The sequence below is a fragment of the Pongo abelii genome, chromosome 4 (assembly GCF_028885655.2).
Source record: "Pongo abelii isolate AG06213 chromosome 4, NHGRI_mPonAbe1-v2.0_pri, whole genome shotgun sequence".
In the NCBI taxonomy this organism is placed as follows: Eukaryota; Metazoa; Chordata; class Mammalia; order Primates; family Hominidae; genus Pongo; species Pongo abelii.
In genome coordinates this window covers 148,793,365-148,813,655 of record NC_071989.2, presented here as the reverse complement: position 1 = coordinate 148,813,655, position 20,291 = coordinate 148,793,365, and the positions used below count along the sequence as shown (strand labels likewise).

Here is a 20,291-nt window from a genome sequence, read left to right as displayed (position 1 = left end):
TGGCCAACATAGTGAAACCCTATCTCTACTAAAAATACAAAAATTAGCCAGGCATGGTGGTGCATGCCTGTAGTCCCAGCTACTTGGGAGGCTGAGGTACGAGAATCACTTGAGCCTGGGAGGCAGAGGTTGCAGTGGGCTGAGATCATGCCACTGCATTCCAGCCTGGGTGACAGAGCGAAATTCTGTCTCAAAAAAAAAAAATTTCTTTTCTTTGTGTTACTCTGTGTTTTTCAGGTTTTCAGTATTGTGTGTATTATTACTTTGGCATGTACTATTTTTTAAATAAACATTGGAAAAATCATATAAAACAAAAGTTATTAAATAATGGAAACCCTCTAAATCTAAGCTAAGTAGTTGGGTTAACTTCGCAGTTAACCCAATAAATCTGAATTAAAATAATAAACATACACTAGAAAACTATATTACAGGTGATATAGACTAAAATAGACTTTCTATATAATTTCTTATAAACTAGATAATTTTATAGCACAGGGAAAACATAAGCAATATAAAGTAAACTCAAATACTCAGTACTCAAATAATCAAAGTGGTTATGAAAAACATTATAAATATTCATACATATATTAAGTACCTTTGTAGCATGCAAGTGTTAGAGCACTTTCTTTGAATTCATTAGAATGAGTGTTGATGCCTGCACCATGATCTAAAAGAACTCTTGCAACTTCCACATGACCTGCACTGGCTGCTTCCATTAAGGGAGTATGTCCATTTTCATTATGATCTTCTATATTTGCACCTTCATTAAGGAGCACTTTAACAATGTCAACAAATCCTCCAGCACACGCGTAAGTTAGTGCGGTGTTTCCTAAAAAGAAGAAAAAGAAATATAATACATGAGCAGAATACATATTTAAAAAATAAAAATAAAAGATTTAAAAAGAAAAACATAATAATAAAAAGAAATATAAAATCATGACAGAACAGATACAATTATGATTATGCTAATGCTCTAGGTATACCTCTTCAATTCCCTTACACAAATCACTACAACTATTATCTCAATTTTTTTTCATTATCATTGGTTAGAAGCATCACCTTAATTTTCTTTTCTTTTTCTTTGAGACAGTGTCATTCTGTTGCCCAGGCTGGAGTGCAATGGCATGATCTTGGCTCACTGCCACCTCTGCTTCCCGGCTTCAAGTGATTCTCCTGCCTCAGCCTCCCGAGTAGCTGGGATTACAGGTGCCCACCACCATGCCCCGCTAATTTTGTATTTTTAGGAGAGACAGGGTTTCACCATGTTGGCAGGCTGGTCTCAAACTCCTGACATCAGGTAATCCACCCGCCTCGGCCTCCCAAAGCGCTGGGATTACAGGTATAATCTGCCAATTATGCCAATTATACCGATTACACCAATTACACCACGCCCAGCCAATTTTCCTACTAATTAAAAGATTTTCTGGCCAGGTGCGATGGCTCACACCTGTAATCCCAGCACTTTGGGAGGCCAAGGTGGGAGGATTGCTTGAACCCAGGGAGTTTGCGACCAGCCTGAACAACACAGTATCTCTACTAAAAAAAACTGAGCCAGGCATGGTGGCATACCCCTGTAGTCCCTGCTCCTCTAGAGGCAGGAGGTGGGAGGATCACTTGAGCCCAATACAAAAGACTTTCTGGAAAGCCCAATACGAAAGACTATATGTTATAAAGATCGGAACAATATAAAAAGGCCAGAAAAGCAAATCTATAGAGACAGAAAGTAGATTAATCGTTGTCTGAATAACTGAGGTGACTCCAAACGGGCATAGAGATCTTTCTGTGGTGATGGGAATATTCTACAATTAGATTGTACTGATGATTGTACAACTCTATAAATTTACTAAAAATCATTATTGTATACTTAAATCAAGTGAATTTTATGGTATATGAATTATATCTCAATAAAACTGGGATTTTTTTTTGTTTGTTTTTTTAAAAAGCAGCAGCAGCTACATTTGGACTGGGCCTCAAAAGTTAAGTAGGATTCGTAAAGGCGGAAAAGGACATCTGGCACCAAACAAAATGCATTAAGTAAAGGCAGGTGACTAGAATAGTGACCACATCCCCTCACAGAGCTGCAATACAGAGCTATGGTTTATCATCCCTGGTCTCTCCTGAGACTGACTGCTTTGGAGTACAGAAGGAAGACTTCTGGGAACCTGTATTTTTAACAAGCTCTCTTAAGTGATTCTGACATGCAGCCAGTAGGTGCAACTTACTGAACAAAATGAATGAATTAATTAAAATACGAACTTGACTAGAAATTATTGGTGAGAACATAATGCAATTTCCTTCTGGAAATCTCTATTTTCCCAATGAAGTATGAGTTAAGGAAATCAGTGGAAGCGAGGAGGGGTTTGAGAAGAATGTCTGAAATGGCCACATGGAGAGTGTACGGAGGAGCCTATCAAAGAGCATGTGCTTACTGCATGGTATATAATAATCCCGTCCTTCTACATAGTGTATCTATTTCAGCTAAAAAAAAAAAAAAAAAGAATGGGGGACTTCATCTCAGCCAAGCCCTTTTCTCTCTCAAAATGTTCACCTACTTTTTAAAAATAAAGGTACTGAGAACAATATGGTGGTTTTCAAACTGTCTTCCAAAGAACTTTAGAATCCCCCCTTCCAAGAAGTTCCTCAGCACAGAAGATGGGGAGACCTAGGTTCCAGAAATTAAAGCCCCCAACTATCTCTACTTTAGATCAACTCCTCTTTATTTGTGTGATATTATATCTGTGCTTCCATATACTGTTTGGCTTAAAGTTAGAGTTATTTGACAGAAAACAACCTTAAAAACCACTGAATTTGATGATCACCAAGAATCCTCAAGGAGAAATTTAAAACTTCCTTGATGGCAGCATCCTCTTTTTTGAGTATTTTTCTTTTTCTTTTTTTTTTTTAGACGGAGTCTCGCTCTGTTGCCCAGGCTGGAGTGCAGTGACATAATCTCGGCTCACTGCAAACTCCACCTCCTGGGTTCATGCCATTCTCCTGCCTCAGCCTCCCGAGTAGCTGGGACTACCGGCGCCTGCCACCACGCCTAGCTAATTTTTTTGTATTTTTAGTAGAGATGGGGTTTCACCATGTTAGCCAGGATAGTCTCGATCTCCTGACCTCGTGATCCTCCCACCTCGGCCTCCCAAAGTGCTGGGATTACAGGCGTGAGCCACCACATCCGGCCCTTTTTTTGAGTATTTTTCAAAGGAGTGTGTATATAGCATAATGCTGTTAACCAGAACAAAGCAATTGATTTTATCATCTTAATTTAACAACTTTTGCTATAGTTCACAACCAATTAATGCCCTCTGCCCCTAAAATTTGTGGTATATCAATTCAAGGAAATATTATGCAACCTTTAAAAAAGTTTGTTAAGAAGTTAATAAAATAGGCCTGGAGCGATGGCTCATGCCTGTAATCCCAGCACTTTGCGAGGCTGAGGTGGGTGGATCATGAGGTCAGGAGATCAAGACCATCCTGGCTAACACAGTGAAACCCCGTCTCTACTAAAAATACAAAAAATTAGCCGGGCGTGGTGGCAGGCACCTGTAGTCCCAGCTACTAGGGAGGCTGAGGCAGGAGAATGGCGTGAACCCGGAAGGCGGAGCTTGCAGTGAGCCGAGATCGCGCCACTGCACTCCAGTCTGGGCAACAGTGCAAGACTCCATCTCAAAAAAAAAAAAAAGTTAAAAAATAGAAAATAAGTGAAGTCAAACAAAATTGCACATAGGGTATAATTTCAACTACATAATTTTATATATCAAAAATACTGGAAGGAACTAAACTAACACAGTAATAGCAGTGATTTCTGTGCCACAGAGTTTATGGGAGAGTAATCTTTTATTCTTCCTACTTCTCTGCATTTCTCAAATATTCTTACAATGAGCATATATTATTTTCATAATCAGATAAAAAATTAAGTAAATCAATCTGGTGGTTCACCAACACGCTCTAACATTAACTGTTTTCTTTTATGTAAATATAAGAGATATTTTCTGTATTTAATTAATACAGGGAGCCACTTTCAAGGGTTTCAACTATAGTATGCACAAAGCTGCTCAGTTCAAATAAATGATGGGCGAGGGATTTAGGTTGCACACTCCTATGAGACAACTGACTATCTGAGGTGAAACAGTTTCATCCCGAAAACATCCCCTCTTCCCATGTGTGGAAAAACTGTCTTCCAATTGTCTCTGGTGTCAAAAAGGTTGGGGACTGTTGCTATACAAGAATATCTCAGCCAGGCTTGGTTGGCTCACGTCTGTAATCCCAGCACTTTGGGAGGCTGAGGCGGGCAGATCACATGAGATCAGGAGTTCAAGACCAGCCTGGCCAACATAGTGAAACCCCCATCTCTACTAAAAAAGTACAAAAAATTAGCCGGGAGTGGTGGTACTCGCCTGTAATCCCAGCTACTTGGGAAACTGAGGCGGGAGAATCTCTTGAACCTGGGAGGTGGAGGTTGCAGTGAGCCAAGATCGTGCCACTGCACTCCAGCCTGGGTGACAGAGTGAGACTCCATCTCAAAAAAAAAAAAAAAAAAAAAAAAAAGAATATCTTATTATAGTAAATGTATTCAGCAAACTCAACATGTAAAACCCTATAGGGTAAACACTCAGGTTTATCTATAATCTAAAGAGTATTGTATTGAAGGTAAAGAATTATAAGAAATACAGTTTATAATTTTGCCTCCATATATATTACATACATAACATATAAGACATGTTGTTGTAAGACACATATATAGTAAAATGGTTACTATAGAACAAATTAACATATTTTTCTCATATAGTTACCCAATTTTGCCCCCTGTGGCAAGAGCAGCGTAATCTACTCATTTAGCAAAAAATTCTGAATATAATACACTATTATTAATTACAGTCCTCATGTTGTACATCCGACTTTTTGACTTGTTCATTCTACATATTTGCTACTTTGTATCCTTTTACCTACTTCTCCCATTTCTTCTCCCCACCCCTGACCCAGTAACCAATGTCTTATCTCTATATACTTAACTCTTTTTGTAAATTTTCAATATTCCACTTGTAAGTAAGATCATGCATACATATGTCCATAAGACTGTGGGGAAAAAAAAACTGAGATCATGCAATACTTCTCTTTCTGTGTCTGACTTATTCCACTTAGCATAATGTCCTTCAGGTCCATCCATGTTGTGGCAAATGGCAGGATCTCCTCCTTTTTTTAAGTCTGAATAATATTCCATTATGTTCATACCACAAAAACTCAATCTTGACTAAAGGAGAATCCAAGTGTGTTTTAAAGACTTTTGAGGATGTCAAATTAATTTGTATTTTACTCAAAGATTCTACACAAGGGCTAAGATTTTTCTGTAGGTTTACACTGATTTTCCTCAGAAATCTAATTTTTCTCTCTCTCAGGTAACAATTATGTCAATTTTTTCCCCCAATTAATACATAATTTTCTACATACCTGTTGCAGACTGGGAGTTGACATCAGCATCATGAAGAAGTAATAATTTCACAATATCTAAGTAACCTCCACTGGAAGCTGCCATCAGGGGAGTTATGTCTCCTTTATTCCCTCGATCTTCAACATTAGCATGCATAGCAAGCAATACCTTTAAAACACATATACACACAGAGAAATTGTTAATTCTTACTATTCAATAATATTTCTAGAGAATATACTGAATCTCTGAAGATATTCTTCTAGAATAGGGGTGGGGAAAAATCAATAATGACCTTTTGAAAAAATTATGCAATAGTCACTGCTTAACATGCCAGGTTACATATTTTACAATATCACTACATACTAATATTTAAATAAAGTACACAATCATATTAGCCATCCTGTTATAAAATGTGATGGCTCTTGTCAAAGAATGTTATGCTTGAGGTTATCTAGCTAAAGAACAGCAAAACTGTACTCACAAGACAGAAACTGGTAAAAACATGGTTAATTCCCAGTACTGTTCCAACATAGAAGGAAAAAAAATTAAAAGAATTGGGGTAACCTGAATGTGATGAAAATAATGACTACTTTCCATTATAGTTGTATATTATTTCAAAGGACAAATTTAAAATTATTATTACATCTATTTGTTTCTTATTCATTAGGAGTAGCTTTGAGTAAGTGGCAGAAAAATGGATCATTCTCAGTTGCATGTACAGGCAACAAAATAAACTGTGTATCTGTTTCTACTTTACCTACTACCAAAAAGGGAAGGAGGATGGGGGAAGAGAAGACTCTGGCCTCTAATTATAATCTATCTTATAAGTGACAAAAATAAATAAAATATCAAAACCCTTCCACAATTTTAATCACTAAAGATTATTTCTGCTTACTTGTGCTAATTCATAATACCCTGCTGAACAAGCCAAACACAGCAGGCTTTCTCCTTCTTCTGTATGTTCATTTACACTTCTGCCTTCATCTAGCAATTTACGAACAGCATTAACATCCCCATCTGAACAAGCTTCTGCTAGACTGCGACTGGAAACAAAACCATTCAACAATTAACCAAAACAAAAAGACTCAGGGGTCCTATGATAAGTTATATTAAATATAAATAGTCACACAAAGAAAAATGTCAATGCAGTAAGAGAAAAAATTATATGAACATATTACTTGCTGAGCATTTTGTCTGCAAGTTCAATTATTCATGTTTATCAACAAAGCCAGAAAGCCAGTGAGTGAATTTGAAACCAGCTGTCATTTTTATCTTTTAAAATCTCCTAACATATTACAACAAATTTTAAATAAAGTTTTTTAAAGCATTAGACCAAGCATGTCCAACCCATGGCCCAGGACAGCTTTGAAAGCAACCCAACACAAATTTTTGTAAACTTTTTTAAAACATTATGAAATTTTTTTGCAATTTTTTTTTCTTTTTGCTCATCAGCTATCATTAGTGTTTGTATTTTGTTTTGTTTTGTTTTTGAGACAGAGTCTCACTCTGTTGCCCAGGCTGGAATGCAGTGGCACAATCTTGGCTCACTGCAACCTCCACCTCCCAGGTTCAAGTGATTCTTGTGTCTTAGCCTCTCAAGTAGCTGGGATTACAGATGTGTGCCACCACACCTGGCTAATTTTTGTATTTTTAGGAGAGATGAGTTTTCACCATGTTGTCCAGGCTGGTCTTGAACTCCTGGCCTCAAGTGATCCACCCATTTTGGCCTCCCAAAGTGCTTGGTTACAGACATGAGCCACCATGCCTGGCCTCTAGTGTTTATATTTTCTGTGTGGCCCAAGACAATTCTTCTTCTTCCAGTGTAGCCCAGGGAACCCAAAATTTGGACACCCCTGTATTAGATGCACAAGTTTTTAAACTCTACTTGTATAATGATTCCCAAAGATATTTTGGGATATAATCCTATGGCTGAAATTTTTACTTAGTAACAGTGAAGGTGAAAACCTAAGAAAACTATTTTACAACAGAATGACTAACTAGACCACCGAGTCTCAAACTTTAATGTGTACAAATTACTCGTATTTCTTGTTAAAATGCAGATTCTGATTCAGTAAATATGGAGTAGGGCCCAGGATTTTGCATTTCTCATAAGCTCTGAGGTGATGCTGATACTGCTAGTCCATGGACCATATCTGAGTAGCAAGCAACTAGACTACTGCATTAGTAACTCGTTTCATGTATTAGTACTCAAGCAATCAGTTTAGAGTTTACTATAATAACTTTTAGAATAAGTAACTTCCTTATAACTGGAAAACAGATCTTATTCAGTTTGGATTTCTCAGAGACTCTAGTGTAATATATTCCACAAGAATGCTCAATGGCTAGAGCTGAATGAAGAAACAAAAATATCCATTTGTATAGCTACATAATACATATACATTTATATATCCACTTAAAATGTAATATTCATTCAGCTAAAGTTTATAAGCTCCACCAAAAGATATATTTAACCAAAATTGGCTACTTCCCCAAAATCTATTCAAGAAAATGTCTAATATCCAAAAGTCATTAAACACATACGTGTCTACTTGTCCTGCATTGTGGCTGTTTTCTGCTTTCATCCGTGTCAGTGCAGCAGCAGCTTCATCCAGTGCACAACTAACTGAGGATGTCAGTCTCCGGAGTACCTCAGGATCTGCAAAAGCTTTACCATCAGCAGTTGACAATTTGCCAATTCCTTCAGTGTGCATCAATCAATCAGGTAGTGCAGAACAACAAAAAAAAAAGTATAAAAGTGCAAATTGTAATTATATTTCTAAACACTATTATCTAGGAAAAAGAAATGGTATAGAATCCATAGGTTAGGTTGACAGAAGATAAGGTTCATCATTTCAATTCTGCCACTTATGTCAAAAGGCCATGGCATAACCACCTATGTTTTAGTCTTTCTACCTTTACAATGCACATAATATTAATTTGTCCTCTACCTAATCCACATGTAACTTCATATGATGCTGTCTATCAAATAAATGAGATTTCTTTCAAAATACATAGTCACACCATAAGATCTCTAGTACAGGATATCTGTCTTTACTATTTTCAGTAGTATCTTCAGAGGGGAGACAGTCTGTAATATTATAACAAACAATTCAATTGTTTCTTCCTTTGGTCACAACCATCTTCTGGGGCAACATTTTAAATTAAATTCATTCTTACAAATAAAATTAAAATTAAAAAATTATATACACAATACCCAATGAATTTATATCGTCATTTATAAAGAGCTACCACACAATCTACTAATGATATAACATGAATGCAAACTAAAATGGTGAGATATTTTTCATTTATGAAATTGACAAAACAATGTCTGAGGTGTGAGGCCCTCTCAAAAATTGTTGATTTTTGAGTGAATAAAGAAATAAATACAGGCACAAACTTGAGGGACTAATTTAATAATAGTTGTCAAAATTTTATTTCACTTATTTATTTTTTGAGACAGAGTCTTGCTCTGTCACCCAGACTGAAGTGCAGTGGCACGATCCCGACTCACTGCAACCTCTGCCTTCTGGGTTCAAGCGATTCTCCTGCCTCAGCCTCTTGAGTAGCTGGGATTACAGGTGTGCACCACCACACCCAGTTAATTTTTGTATTTTTTTTAGTAAAGACGAGGTTTCACCATGTTGGCCAGGCTGGTCTCGAACTCCTGACCTCAAGTGATCCACCTGCCTCGGCCTCCCGAAGTGCTGGGATTACAGGCATGAGCCATGGGCCCAGCCAGTTGCTAAAATTTTAAATGCAAATGTATTCTTACCCATGATAACATTTTCTAAAAATCTGTCCTAAAGAGATACTTGCACAAGTTATATAAGGCTATAAACTATAGCATTATTTGTGATATTGAAAAACTGGATATAAGCTAAAATTGGTAAAATTAATTATGGTTCATCCAAGCAGCAGAATATTATGGTACCCTTCAATAAAAGGAGAAAGATCAACATAAACTGTCATGGAAGGATACCCACAATAAATTATACGGGGAAAAAAAGTTGTATTTTGTGTATCATTCCTACTTCATTTTTAACAATCATGTATGTTCAAACATATACATGTATTTATATTATCATAAGGGGAAAAATCTAGAAGAATATGTAAACCTTGACAGAAAATGGGAAGGTTTTGTTATCTACTTAATATATTTCACATTGCTTTAGCTATTTGATAATATGCATTACATATAAAAAAATTAGCTATTTAAAATCAAGTTAAACATAGATTAAAGTGAATACACAAGTAATCAATATGCAGCTCCCTAAATCAGTACAGATAAAGAAGTCATAAACTGATTAACTAAATTTATCTCCCACATTTTTATTTTATAATGGCTAACAGGTAAGTTTTCCTTGATAACTAGCTGATTATCTTTTTTTTTTTTTTTTTTTTTTTTTCAGACGGAGTCTCGCTCTGTTGCCCAGGATAGAGTGCTATGGCGTGATCTCGGCTCACTACAACCTCCCCCTCTAGGGTTCAAGCAATTCTCCTGCCTCAGCTGCCTGAGTAGCTGGGATTACAGGCGCATCCGCCACACCTGGCTAATTTTTTTCTATTTTAGTAGAGACAGGGTTTCACCATGTTGCCCAGGTTGGTCTCGAACTCCGAGCTCAGGCAATCTGCCTGCCTCGGCCTCCCAAAGTGCTGGGATTACAGGCGTGAGCCACTGTGCCCGGACACTGATTATCTTAATACCTTAAAAATATATGAGTTGAGCCCAGAAATACAAAATGTGAACATTTTCTTTGGGAGATTAAAATAAATTTTAGAGATTTTAAATTTTGTATAATGTTATTGAATTTGGGGATAATCTCATGTAACTGTAAAGAGATCTAGACTTTTAAAGATATGAAAAAGATAAAACAAAAAATAAAGTACCTGCTGCCTCTAGCAATGCTTCTAGTCGTGCCTGTGTCTCTGGATCCACAGTGCGTAAGTCTGCTCCTTCTGCAGTACTTGATAAGAATATCTCTGATGTTGTTTTAAGCACTGGGTTATCCAGATCTTCTTGGTCCAAAATAAATGATTCAACCTGTTAATGAAATAAAGATGCAATATCCATGAAACTGATATCAATATGATTAGAATAACTACAATTTAAGGTAATATGACTTCTTAATTAGAACTTAAATATAAGCAGAAAAATTATTACAGAAACAAGGGAGCATGGGAATGGACTTTGAAGGACATTGTGACTGTTTACCTTCAGACATGACTACAGGTATAACACACATACACTAAAGTTTCCTCAAGAGCATTGTATATTCTGTGACTAATACAGAACATGAAAAGCAATATTAAGGCCAGTCACAGTGGCCCACGCCTGTGATCCTAGCAGTTTGGGAGGGCCAGACGGGCAGATCGCTTAAGCTCAGGAGTTTGAGACCAGCCTGGGCAACAAGGTGAAACCCCATATCTATTTAAAAAAAAAAATTAATACTAAAAAAAGAAAAGCAGGGGCTGAGCGCAGTGGCTCACACCTGTAATCCTAGAACTTTGGAAGGCTGAGGCGGGGGGATTACCTGGGGTCAAGAGTTTGAGACCACCCTGGCCAACATGGTGAAACCTCACTTCTACTAAAAATATAAAAATTAGCTGGGCGTGGTGGGGGGTGCCTGTAATCCCAGCTACTCAGGAGGCTGAGGCAGAATTGCTTGAACCCAGAAGACGCAGGTTGCTGTGAGCCGAGATCGTGCCATTGCACTCCAGCCTGGGCAACACAGCAAAAATTCCATCTCAAAAAAAAATAAAAGCATTTACTTTTTATTGAAACAAGTACATGAACATAACCCTGAGAAAATCTATATAGACTAGATAGAATAGAAAAAACAACAACAACAACAACAACAAAAACTTGATAGCATAGATAGGTCATTAAGAGAAAAGTTTTCCTCTTTTCTAAATAATTTATTCAATTCTGACTCTGAAATAACGGAAAATAAAAACTAACCCACTGATACCTGGAGTCCTTTAGACAGGAACACTCCATGAGGTTAAAAACTGTACTTTGTTTACAGTGCTATATTTTGGGCCTACGAATACCTGGCATATAGTATGAATTTAATACATACTTGTTGAAATGAATGAATGGTATAAGCAAAAATCAACTTACAAAAATAAACATGTAACCCTCCAATTTCAAATAAAATTAATTCAAAATGAATTTTCTTAAATAAAATATATACAACCCTTCTGGGAAGCAATTTGGAAATGTGTATCAAAATACCTTAAAAAGCTCACTAAAAAATTATCTGAAAGCCAGACAAAAATTAATGTGCAAGGATGTTCACTGCAGCATTAACTGAAATTCCAAAAATGAGGAAAAATTATAATACAGAATTTGGGAAATACACGTTGTACATTTACATGATGGACTACTATGCAGTCATTAAAAACAATGTTTTTGTGACCACTGGCTCAGCTGTGAGAAGAAATAAAAAATTAAAAAAAAAAAAGTTTTTGAAGCATATTTAATGGCATATGAGAATATTCACAAAATTAAGTAAAATGCACAAGATTCAAAACAGTATGATTCTTATTTTGCTAAATGTACATATGTGTATATGTACATAACATATTTACATGTTCATATGTAAATATGAACGAGTACTCATGAGTAATATGTAATATGTATATTATTTACATAATATATGTAATGTATATAATATACATATATACGTATATACGTAAAACATGTATGGCATATATGTAATTTGTATAATATATAGATTATATATACTATATAATTACTGTAATATGCAAATACGTATAGCCAGGAAAAATTAACATATTTGTAGACAGAGAAAAACATCAGGAACAGAAAGATTAAGTACTTCTTCAAGGTCACACAGCTAACAAATAAAAAAAAAAAGGTTTCAAACTCAGGCCACATACCTACAGAGTCCATGCTTTTAACCACTAGGATATCACACATTTATAAACAAAGGACCACAGTATCTGGACTACATTATTTGGCATATCTGGCTAGTTGGTCATCAATTTTCACAATGGACACCAAATAAATATAGCCTAATAAAGACAGTAAAGTTAAAATAATTTATTTTATTATCTAATGATGCACTATAATTTTACAAAATGAATCTTTAACTTCAGACCTAAAAACATTGAGCTATACTGTAACACAGCTTCTTTAACATGTAACTACAGACAAAGATGCCAGATCCAATAGATACATGCAGGCAACCAGTTGTCAAATGACCTTGAAAAGCAACTGCTTACACAACAGCTTAATGCAAGGCCAAGAAATTAGGAGATATTTGCAGATATACATACCTGCCAGTTGGGAGGACAGGTAAAAACATCATTCCAGTGGAAAAATTATAAAATTATTTATTTAAAATGGTATTTAGATATTAATATTCCTATTTTATAAATATTATATGTCTCATGTAACATTTTAAAAAGCCAAGTTAAGGATTTCCAGTAGTCTCTCATTCTCTCAATATTTACTAAAGGCCCATTTTAGATATATATATATCTCTCTCTCACTATGATAATACAAAAATGTGGCAGAAGAAATAAGAAAGATTCCAACAACTATTACAAAAGGCCTCAAAGAGAAATAAATGATACAACTATATGCACTAATGAGGGAGAAATCACTTCCAGCCCTAGTAACCTGTGAAGACTTTGCACAAGAAGCAACATTTGAACTAGGCTTTGAAGGATGCACAGAATTTCAATAGGTAGTTAGACATAAGGGTAGAGGTGGGCAGAAGAGGAAGTATACTTCAGATAGAGGCAGAAAATGAAATAAAAAATAGGCTTGGAGGCTGGGTGTGGTGGCTCATGCCTGTAATTCCACACTTTGCGAAGCCAAGGCAGACAGATCACTTGAGGCCAGGAGTTCGAGACTAGCCTGGTCAACATGGTGAAACCCTGTCTGTACTAAAAATACAAAATTAGCTGGGTGTGGTGGCACATGATTGTAATCAGCTATTTGGGAGGCTAAGGCACAAGAATCGCTTGAACCCAGGAGGCAGAGGTTGCAGTGAGCTGAGACTGTGGCACTGCACTCCAGCCTGGGCAACACGGCAAGACTATTTCCAAAAGAAATCCCCAGTTTTTTTGGGGGGGAGGAAGGGGGTGGGGCTTGGAGATGAATTGTCCACTCAAAAAATGTAAGGTACGAGCCGAGCACAGTGGTTCACGTCTATAAACCCAGCACTTTGGGAAGCCAGGCTGGGGGGATCATTTGAGGCCAGGAGTTTAAGACCAGCCTGGGAACCTAGTGAGATCTTGTCTCTACAAAAAATTTTAAAATTCGCCTAGCGTCATGGCATAAAACTGTAGTCCCAGCTACTCATGAGGCTGAGGTGGATCATTTGAGCCCAGAAGTTCAAAGTTACACTGAGCTATGATTGTACGACTGTATTCCATGTGGATGACAGAGCAAGACACTGTCTCTTAAAAAAAAAAAATTAATATAAGGTCTTTCTGCATTGCTGGTGGAAACATAGTGGTGTAGCCACTGTGGAAACAGTTTGACAGTTCTTCAAAAGTTAAACATAGAATTACCATATGACCCAATAATTCTACTTCTTAGGTATATACCTAGGAGAATTAAAAATATACATGTTCATACAAAAACTTAAAGACAATCGTTCATACCTGCATTCTTTATAACAGCCAAAAAGTAGAAACAATCCAAATGTCCATCAGTAGATGAATAAACAAAATATGATATATATCCATGCAATTGAATATTATGCAGCCATCAAAAGGAATAAATACATGATATAGATGAACCTTGAAAACATTATGCTTAGTGAAAGAAGGGAGACACAAAAGGTCCCATTATATGATCCCATTTATATGAAATGTCCAGCATAGGCAAATCCATAGAAAAAGACAATAGGTTGCCTGGGGAGTGGAGAAGGGAAGAATAGGAGTGACTGTAAGTGAGCCTGAAGTTTCTTTTTGGATTGATGAAAATGTTCTGGCATTAGATAGTAGTGATTGCTATACAACCTTGTAAATATACTAAAAATCACTGAAATGTAAACTTTAAAATGCTGTATCTTATGGCATATGAATTATATCTCAATTTTTAAAAGATACAAGGTACCTAGAATACAACTATGGCATTAGGCTAGAAAGAACAACTGGGAATAGATTTGAGTAGACCATATAAAAAGTGACAGATTGTTCATTGCCTGCCTGATTACCACCATTAGGGAGAGAAAGAACCAGTAGCAATGACTTCCTGGGTGTCAATAATGTTAGCATCAGGTAAATAAGATGGCACATTCCTAAGTGCTTGGGAAGAATCAATTTCAGAAGAAAAATACAAAATGGTGATCTGTCCCTTGCTTCAGAGGCTTATAACTTCTCTGAAAATATAATGCATAAGACAATGTATTTTGAGTTAATTCTACGTCTTACAGTGGATGTAAACTCAAGTTTCAATTAGGCAGTAAGACATAATGAAGAGAGTATTACACTGGAGATCAAGAGAATAAGGTTAAAGTACCAGTTCTATCAGGCATTGTGTGTAAATTCAGACATAATACTCAACCTTTCTGACATTCTATTTCTGCCTCAATAAACAAAGACACTATCTGCCCCACCTACCTTACAGTGCTATTGAAATCCTGAAATGAGGTAATGAAGGTAAAAGCATTTTGAAACAATAAACCACCAAATAATATAATTTTTAGAACATGATTCTGTGTAATTACAATTCTTTTGTCCTGTCCCTCACCACAGTGTCTATTTTCTCTACCTTTTCAAAGTAGAAGAATCATACTGAGAATCTAACGATGCATTTTATCAGCACTCACTTGAACTTTTGAGTGTGGTTTTACGCATTTTACATCTAAGATCTGACCCATATGATAAAATTTTAAATATCCACAATACTTGTGGGAAAAAAACCCAGAATGAGTTATAGTTAATACAAAACCATACAGATAAATGATATGAATACATTTGTATCAATCAGATTTCCCAAAAAACACTACTGTTTCCTTTGTCCCACCCGCTTTATAACTTTAAAAATGTCTGTCTCAATGTGGAATCAATAAAAGGACAAAATATCCCATTATGCTTATTATTTTGGAAATATTTGAGAGATTACTTTTGGCGGTTCACAAATATCTTACCTAATAAATCTGCTGAAACATACTCTTACAATTCAGATTGCATTAGCATTACTTCAAAATACAGCTGGCTGGGTACATGTGGCCCATGCCTGTAATCCCAACACTTTGGGAGACTGAGGGAGGACTGCTTGAGCCCAGGAGTTCAAGACCAGCCTGGGCAACATAGTGAGCCCTTGTCTCTACGAAAAATAATTTTTAAAAATTAGCCAGGCATGGTGGCCGTGTGCCTGTGGTTCCAGCTACTCAGGAAACTGAGGTGGGAGGATCGCCTGAGCCCAGGAGTTTGAGGCTGCTATATGCCATGATCATGCCATTCCACTTCAACCTGGACCCTGGGCGACAGAGTGAGACTCTGTCAAAAAAAAAAAAAAAAAAAAAAGATGGAAACCATTTATAGCTATGTGGAGATATGTTAAATGTGACAAATTCTGTATACATTCTGTATACTTAATATAAAAGGCTTGGTGATAGAGTACAGAAACCATGTCCATATATAACAGATAAGCCCAAAATAATAGTATGTCTAATGAAATTAGTCTTCATCAAGCAAATGAATATAAAAGCCTTATACTTTCTTACATATAGCTATAACATCACAGCAATGTTCTTATTGCCTGATGATACTGTTACATAGCTCATCTCTATTCAGTAGCTACATTCAGCAGCAAATAAATACATCCACTTATAGCAGTATTATTTTTTGCCAAAGGCAAGTTCTAAACACCAAAGAATATTTTTTCCTACCTCTGACTAGGTACAAGAATAAAGGGTGGAGGAAAAAGAGTGGTAAAGGAATATGGCCCATAAAAAACTACCTGTTTTTCCCTTATATCTCCTGAAATACTAAAGACAAAAACCTTTGTCTTCCTCCTCAAAAAGTTATTTTTCCTTCTTGCCTTAAAAAAAAAACAAAAAACAAAAACAAGGAGTATGGGAGTGTGGCTTTTAGCTTCAATTAAAACAAACAAAAGGGAGGAGTAGGGAGAAGGGGAACAAGCATTTTGTCCATTTTTATTCCATTTTGACATTTCAGAAATGAACCACTGGATGCAACAGTTACCAAGGGAGATTACCACAGACTCAGCTACTACCATCTAAAAGAACAGTCAGTCACCCTGGCCAAAGTCTAGTTTGAAAAATCATTTATTAATCCAGCTATGATTTAACCAAAACTCACATCCACTTTAAAACAGTTTCTATGTACCACTATAATTAAAACTTCCAATAATAGTAATATGCTTTAAGTCTTATACTGTAATAATAAAATAATAAAATCTCATATTACATTGGTCAGTAATTGTTAACTTCTCTCAGACTGTATTTCTAGAAATAGTAATTGCTAGCTAACAGAGAAAATAAGTTATTAATAGTAAAAAATAATATTCTATCATAAAACATGTACATTACATATATTTGTTTATGTATTCTCTAGTCCTACAATGCAGGTCATACAATGCAGGGAACAAAAAAAAGCACACCAGCCAAGCTCTTAAATATAAATGAAAAATACATTGTTTTCCACAGAGCCCTTGGAATTGGATTATGAAATTTTTACTTTTAACATGTTAAATAAATTTATATTTTGAGTTAGAGAGTCAAATATTAGTAGCCACAAATTTCATTTCTGGTATCCTTTAAGAATATTCTAGTACAGGTCGGGCACGGTGGCTCACGCCTGTAATCCCAGCACTTTGGGAGGCTGAGGCAGGTGGATCACAAGGTCAGGAAATCGAGACCAGCCTGGCCAATATGGTGAAACCCTGTCTCTACTAAAAATACAAAAATTAGCCGGGCGTGGTGGCAGGCGCCTGTAGTCCCAGCTACTCGGGAGGCTGAGGCAGAAGAATTGCTTGAACCTGGGAGGTGGAGGTTACAGTGAACCGAGATTGTGCCACTGCACTTCAGCCTGGGCAACAGAGCAAGACTCCGTCTCAAAAAAAAAAAAAAAAAATTCTAGGCCTAGCATGGTAGCTCATGCCTGTAATCCCAGCACTTTGGGAGGCCAAGGCTAGTGGATCACCTGAGGTCAGGAGTTCGAGACCAGCCTGGCCAACATGGTGAAACCCTGTCTCTACTAAAAATACAAAAAAAATTTGCCAGACTTCATGGTGCACGCCTGTAGTCACAGCTACTCGGGAGGCTGACACAAGAGAATCGCTTGAACCCAGGCAGCGGAGGTTGCAGTGAGCCAAGATCGTGCCACTGCACTCCAACCTGGGCAACAGAGCAAGACTCCGTCTCAATAAAAATAAAAATAATATTCTAGTCTGGTTAATTTAAAAAAAACAAAACAAAGAGTCATCACCACTCTCATGAATTTCAACTGGAGCTATGAAAAAGTTCAAGGAAAGACTAAACCTTTATCTCATTCTACCTCTCCTCACCAACCTTCAAAAATAAAGCTCCCAGCTGGGCGCAGTGGCTCACATCTTGTAACCCCAGCACTTTGGAAGGCTGAGGCACGCAGATCACCTGAGGTTAGGAGTTCGAGACCAGCCTGGGCAACATGGCAAAATCCTGTCTCTACCAAAAATACAAAAATTAGCCAGGCGTGGTGGTGTGTGCCTGTAGTCCCAGCTACTAGGGGGCCTGAGTCAGGAGGATTGCTTGAGCCTAAGAGGCATAAGTTGCAGTGAGCCAAGATCATGCCACCGTACTCCAGCCTGGGCGGCAGAGCGAGACTGTCTCAAAAAAAGAAGCTCCCTTAAGAAATTCAGATTTGATCATTTAAAATGGGAAGGTATTTTAAACATCCAAAATATACATTTTTAAAACATGTACTCGCTAGTCCTCTTTTTCTTATGTATATTTGAATAGGCCAAAATGTCTTATCCTTCCCCTACCCAATGTGAGCCCTCCACTTTAAGTCAGGATCAGCACCATTTTGGAATGCCTATTGTTGATTTCTACTCAGAACAGCAAAAAGGATGGGCCAGTGTTCCAAGAAGTAATTACTGAAGGACATAACAATTCCTTTTTGCAAAACACACAGTACTCCAAAATCCCAGCAGTAGCAACCACCATAATCATGCCCTAAGATCCACTCAAAGGCAAAAAGTAATACTGTTGTAATTTAGCACCAAATAATGACAAACTTATGAGTGAGTTTTGTTTTTACAAGAAGGCCTAATATACTCAGCAACAACATCTTAAAATACTGGAATAAAAAGGCTATATTCATTGACATAAAAGCTTTTCAAGGTTCTTTCTACAATGAAAACTTTATTCCCACCCAATCTCAGACTCAAAATCCCCCCTTCTCAAAAAACAGAAAAGAGGCCTGGGGCAGTGGCTCATGCCTGTAATCCCAGCACTTAGCGAGGCTAAGGTGAGCAGATTGCTTGAGCTCAGGAGTTAGAAACCAGCCTGGGCAACAGGGTGAAACCCTGTCTATAAAAAACAAAAATTAGCTGGGCATGGTGGTGCATACCTATAGTCCCAGCTACTTGGGAGGCTGAGGCGGCAGGATCATTTGAGCGGCAGAAGGTGGAGGCTGCATGAGCCATGATCACACCACTGCACTCCAGCCTAGGCAAAAGTACAAGACCCTGTCTTAATAAAAAACAGTAATAAAAAACAGAAATCATATCTTGGGTTTTCTGAAATTGGTTAGCTTCACGTAGCACAAGAAAGAACCATCATGCTTTTCCTAAATCTACGTTAAAGCTGAAGAAAATTATCCCCACTTTGCTCGAACACAAAAACTATAGCTTTAACACAGAATCTATTATCTTTTGAAGTCTCTAAATGAAAACAGGAGAAGGAAAAATCTTTTTAAAAATCTACTATTAAGTACCTTTAAAAACATAATAGGCTACCATTAATAAAATGTCTCATATGTACCAGCCTTTTCCATATATTATTTTATTCAACCATCTTAACTACTTAATGTTAAGTGACTGGCCCAAGATCACATAACCATGTGAGGATCTGAAGCTATGTGTTTCAGACAACAAAGTTTACACCCTTTTCACTACACCAAAGTGGATGAAGTGAATCTTCTAAACAACAGAGTGTAACTAAAACAAATACTAACCAGTGTAGTGAACAGAAAATCTACAGCTGTCCTAACAATCATATTGTCAGAAAATAACTTTGGAATTTAAATTAAATGTAACTGATTATCAAGCTCACTAACTCTAATGCCAGTTCAATCATATCACTCCTTTGGCCAAAATCCTTCCCATTTCTTAGGTAAAGGATCCAAATTTCTTTGTATGGCATATATAGTTATTTAGGATTTGGCTTTGACTATCTTTCCAAGTATATCCTTGTTGTATTCTATTTGCTTTTTATATTCTAGCCATACCAAATTGCTGTAGTTCTTTGAACATATCATTTCTACAAAAAATAAAATTAAAAATTAAAAATAGCCAGACATACTAGCATGCACCGGTGGAGTCAGAGCTACTTGGGAGGCTGGGGCGGGAAGATGACTTGAACCCAGGAGTTCAAGGCTACAGTGAACCATGATCAAGCCACTGCATTCCAGCCTGGATGACAGAACAAGATCTTGTCTAGATGAGTGCGTGTAGGTATATATAGATGTGTGTGTGATACATCTCTATCTCTCTCTCTCTCTCTCTCTATATATATATAGTAGCTAGGATTATTATTCTTGATGCCAAAGCAGTGGAAGTATACATACCAGGGTATATAAGAGCTTGATATGTTCAAAGAACAACAGCAATTTAGTATGGCTAGAATATAAAAAGCAAATAGAG

At 36.8% G+C, this 20,291-nt stretch overlaps 1 protein-coding gene across 7 annotated transcripts in view; it reads right to left on the bottom strand.

Annotated features, from left to right (window-relative positions):
* ANKHD1 (ankyrin repeat and KH domain containing 1) overlaps positions 1-20,291 on the bottom strand; it is a 129,399-nt gene that overhangs the window by 87,815 nt on the left and 21,293 nt on the right. For 6 of the 7 annotated variants that reach the window (XM_024247080.3, XM_063724500.1, XM_024247082.3 and 3 more), the window contains exons 2-6: positions 10,322-10,475; positions 7,973-8,129; positions 6,327-6,474; positions 5,452-5,599; positions 596-829 (exon numbers count right to left, since the gene is read on the bottom strand). In XM_024247080.3, coding sequence (XP_024102848.1) covers positions 596-829; positions 5,452-5,599; positions 6,327-6,474; positions 7,973-8,129; positions 10,322-10,475 — 841 coding nt within the window. The remainder of the gene's footprint in view (positions 1-595; positions 830-5,451; positions 5,600-6,326; positions 6,475-7,972; positions 8,130-10,321; positions 10,476-20,291) is intronic. The other variant, XM_054555959.2, reaches the window with a different exon arrangement.